The sequence below is a fragment of the Trachurus japonicus genome, chromosome 3 (genome assembly GCF_045865225.1).
Source record: "Trachurus japonicus isolate A0001 chromosome 3, Traja_1.0".
NCBI classification, from domain to species: Eukaryota; Metazoa; Chordata; class Actinopteri; order Carangiformes; family Carangidae; genus Trachurus; species Trachurus japonicus.
Window position 1 is genome coordinate 1802031 of NC_140909.1, and position 4308 is coordinate 1806338.

At 39.0% G+C, this 4308-nt stretch overlaps 1 protein-coding gene across 1 annotated transcript in view; it reads right to left on the reverse strand.

The window, feature by feature from the left end:
• The window catches only part of LOC146989386 (KH homology domain-containing protein 4-like), a 17396-nt gene extending 14812 nt beyond the window's left edge, over positions 1–2584 (reverse strand). The window contains exons 1-5 of the mRNA XM_085804709.1: positions 2417–2584; positions 1291–1546; positions 586–705; positions 421–497; positions 183–235 (exon numbers count right to left, since the gene is read on the reverse strand). Of these exons, the coding sequence (XP_085660835.1) occupies positions 183–235; positions 421–497; positions 586–705; positions 1291–1546; positions 2417–2445 (535 nt within the window). The 5' untranslated portion in view covers positions 2446–2584. The remainder of the gene's footprint in view (positions 1–182; positions 236–420; positions 498–585; positions 706–1290; positions 1547–2416) is intronic.
• Between the last annotated feature and the right edge of the window lie 1724 nt (positions 2585–4308).

Genomic DNA, 4308 nt, shown 5'->3' on the forward strand with positions numbered 1-4308 from the left:
GCCTGATGCCTTCACTCACATGGCGAGGTATATGGTTCATTCATTCAACAGTAGTATTGGATCGGTATCGGGTATCGGTATTGGTTTGGATCGGAAAAAACCGGATCGGTGCATCTCTAATTTTTACATGAACCAATCAGACTCTGCATAATGTGCATATTTTAAAAGAAAGTGAGACCTACTATTGACGTTGTCTTGAGTCTTTCCCTGCACGTGCAAATACAAAGGTCTTTGTCTGGAAGAGAGCAGATCAGAGAGGTCAGTCACCACGGATTTTATACTCATACAAACATCTTCTTTTATCTTTATTATCAATACTTCAATTTTTTTAAACATACGTTGCACTCTTGATCAATATAATGTACAACTTATTTTTTATAATATACTAATTACTGAACAGGACCACGTCTGCATACATACCCTGCTACTTTTCCTTTTTCAGTGTCACTCATGTAGTGACCTTTTGTTGAGACGACCGCTCCACTAAACTGCCGAATCTGGAAAATAAGACATTTTATATCAAGTTTCTTTAGAGATGCACAGAAACATTGTGGTTCCACAACATTGTAGCTCCCTCGTTCTTACCTCCTCCTGTGTTTTGCCTTTGGTTAGAAGGTCTCGACAGTTTATTGGAACGTCGTTTATGTCGACCTCTGTGACCACCATCTCCTCTGTGGCGGCTGGAACGGGGACACTGGGAGGAGTCTGAAATCAACAGGAAAACTGTCAGTCGTCTATAAAAAGAGAGAGTCATTTCTGATTACATTATTTAGATTATATTTAATTACATTATTTACATCATATACATTCTATTTTATTAATTATTCTATTTATGCACAAGTTTCCGAACATCATCTATGGTCAAAACTGGAAGCCGGTGGAATTGTATGTTTACGTTTCCATGGTTTTCAGTCGTTAGTCATAGTTGCGGTAAACGCATGGATCTATTAACGCTGGCTTTTAACGCGGATGTCAATCTGTGTGGTATCCATTGTTAAAAGCTGCTGTGATGATAAATGCGTTTTACAGACTTTCATTGAAAAAAATTAAAATCCATGCATTTACCGCGACTACCGAAACCATGGAGACGTAAACATAAAATTCCACCGGAAGAGCAAAACCGGCTCACGTTTTTGACGTTTGGAAAAAGGTGGATAAGGCCAGTTCAGGAACAACTAGGAGACATTTCACTGCATTTTACTCTGTGACTTCTGTATGTGACAAATAAAGTAATCTTGTATCTTATATCTTGTATAAATATGTGCTACAGTGTTTTTAAATCATGTGCACCTTTGCCAGTAACGGGGGAGGAGTCAGCAGCTTTCCCTTTGCCATCAACATTGCGTTTATCTTAGCAGCCATGGCTGCAGCCATCTCCACCCCTCCCGGCGGCGGTGGCCTCTCTCCAGCTGGCGGCGGCGGCTGGGAACCGCGGCCGTCTGAGGCAGCAGCGCTGACCGCTCCTGATAAGGACACGGGGTGGGCTGAGCCCTCATTGCTCCTCTGTTTGGGCTGGGCTGGCTGGTCCCAGCGGCTGCTCAGGCACCTGCAATACAACAACACAACATTTTAAATGAACATTAGATAATAAAACAGTAAAAGGAAACTGTCTGTATTGATCTTGAGGATGATTTGATTAAAGTTAGATGAGAGGAGAGGTGTGATCAAAATGTAAATGTGAAGTTTCTCAGTTTCAAACATAAACAATCTCATTTTTAAGCTTTATAACCTGATGTGTGATGTGTGATATCCTCTGTCTTTGCACCTTTCGCTCATACAAGTTAATAAACACACAGGAAAACACTTGTTGGGACGAAAACAAGACCTGAAAACAACATTTGCTACCGCTATTTATCTATCTATCCACGGCTGTAGATTGTTGCATCCTGTCGTTATGAGCTGTGGTGGCTGACTTGGGTTATTATTTGTTTCACGATGTTTAAATGTTTCGTGTTTTCCAACTAAGTTAATTTTTCTCCCTTTGTATCGTTAGTTTTCAGTTTACTCTGAGCTAAGCCAAACTTAGCTGTTAGCATTAGCAGAAAGTGCAGCTAAGCCTGAGCTAGCTCACTTAGCAAAGTTCAGATTCTGTACTCAAACAGACGTATTATCGATTATCAGTCCAAAGCCTGAGTGAATATAGTTAGGGACTATTTTTTTTTATCACACATGCTCGGATTAATCTGCTCGCGTTGACTTTAAAAGCAATATCTCACATCCCACAAGCTAACAACGATTAGCAGGCCACGGACCGTGATGCTAACAGCAGCTAGCCTAGCCTATCCGATCGTAGCGTTAGTTTAGCTTAGAACGTCTCTGGCTTAGCCTAGCCTAGCCTAGCTTAGCTTAGCCTGTGAACCGTTACACACGTTACCAGGCTGTTTTAACGGCTAACGAGCACCAGCCCGGTACTCACGGTGTTTGTCCAGTCATTCCCGAAGACATAGCACCAGCACCAGCACCAGTCTCCACCGAATCTGCGGTTTATAATTTAAAAAAAGAAAAGTTTCTAGTGTATTTTCCGATGGACGACGGCAGCCATCAGTCCGCTCTCTCTCTCTCCGGCGCCGGCGACTTCTTCTGACGACGTCGCGTCGCCGAGTGTGACGCACCGGAAACTGCGTGCGGCCTTGTTTTGTTACGTAACCCCCAAAGTTTAACCTTAAAATATGGTGCCTTCCCTCTAAATTTCTGATTATAAATAAGATTAAAGAAGTTTCTTTTAAAATGATCCATAGATTTGATCCCTGCAAACTATTTTTACATACCGTAGATACAAAAAAGACATTGATGTGGACTGTTCATTCTGCAAACAATGTGAAGAAGATCTTTATCACCTGTTCTGGTCCTGTCCCTTTTCATCTGCTTTCTGGCAAGATGTTTGTACTTTTATTTCTCAGAATATCTTGTCTGGTGTGTCTCTTACATATGTGAATGTGCTGTTTGGGTTCCACTCCTATCCTGCGAACAACAAAGATCATTATTACATCATCAACCTGCTTGTTCTACTTGCAAAATACCACATACACAAATCCAAATTCGCTAATCACAATCCATTGTTTTTAATTTTTGAGAAGGAACTCAAACAATACTTAACAACTATCCAATATTCATCAAACAAAAAAGCTATTAAAACCACTGAGTTATGCATTTTATATAATATTTTATTGGATTAATAGCAATGTTTTGTATACTATTTTGAATACTGCGACCCCCTGGCATTGTACTGTTCTTTGTTTTGTATGTTTTACTAAATGTAATACCTGAATTGTCAATAAAATTTGCCTTAAAAAAAACTAAAAAAAAGTTGAACCTTTACTTTTTATTCTCTACATTTCATAAAAGCCCTCAATCTAATGAAAACGAAAATGCAATTAAACTGTGTAATATTATTGATAAATATGATTTATAAAAGAAGCCTTTGTTTCTATTATTTATTTTATTAATTTTATACACATAGTGAATGTGTATGTAGGCTACAGTATGTGTAATGTGGCTATGTTTTGATTGTTTGCTTTCTTTCCCTGGGTTCTCATATGCACCTGTTATTTTATTGAGTTGTTAAAGAAACTAAACTATTTTTGAAAAAAAAAAAGTTTAACCTTTACTTTGGTAGGCCTATTGTAATTATAGACTGTTCAAAAATAGAGGTCAAACATATAAATTACAGGTTATTTTTGTTTAGTTTAGTTTTTTCCCCAAATATAGCCAAATATAACTGTAGAAAAATAAGAGAGTGAATGAGAGTTCATGCCCACGGCCTGTTGGAGAGGTCTGGGGTTATTTATAGAGGCTTGCTCCCTGTAAGGCTGGGATGTCTGTCAGAGTCAGCGCTAACTCCTGAGACACTCAGTGGTGTTTATGTTTAGAAGATATCATTTAATATGTGATACATGGTCACAAACAGATGTAAAAATGAACAAATACATAAAGAGCCACAGGCAGACTGAGGCTCTGCTGCTCGGAGGTCAGCAGGTGTCACTCCTGTGTGTGTTTTATGTTTTAAGTCTTTATGCAAGTTTTCTTTGTTTTACATTGTTATTTGCTGGAGGTGGAGCCAATGGATGTATTAGAAGAACATATTAACATTCATACATTCTTATAATAGACCCATGGTGGAGACAGAGACAAGATTGATAAGTTAATAACAATGAAAACAGTTTCTATTATTGGTTCGATCTCAGACTCACTGTGCAATGTGCAGTGTTTTGACTGAGCTGAAGAACTGTTGTGTTACCTGTAGATGGAGATTCCCCCTGTTGTCGACACTGATGTTGATCTGCTGGAGTAGTTTATCAACAGTTACCA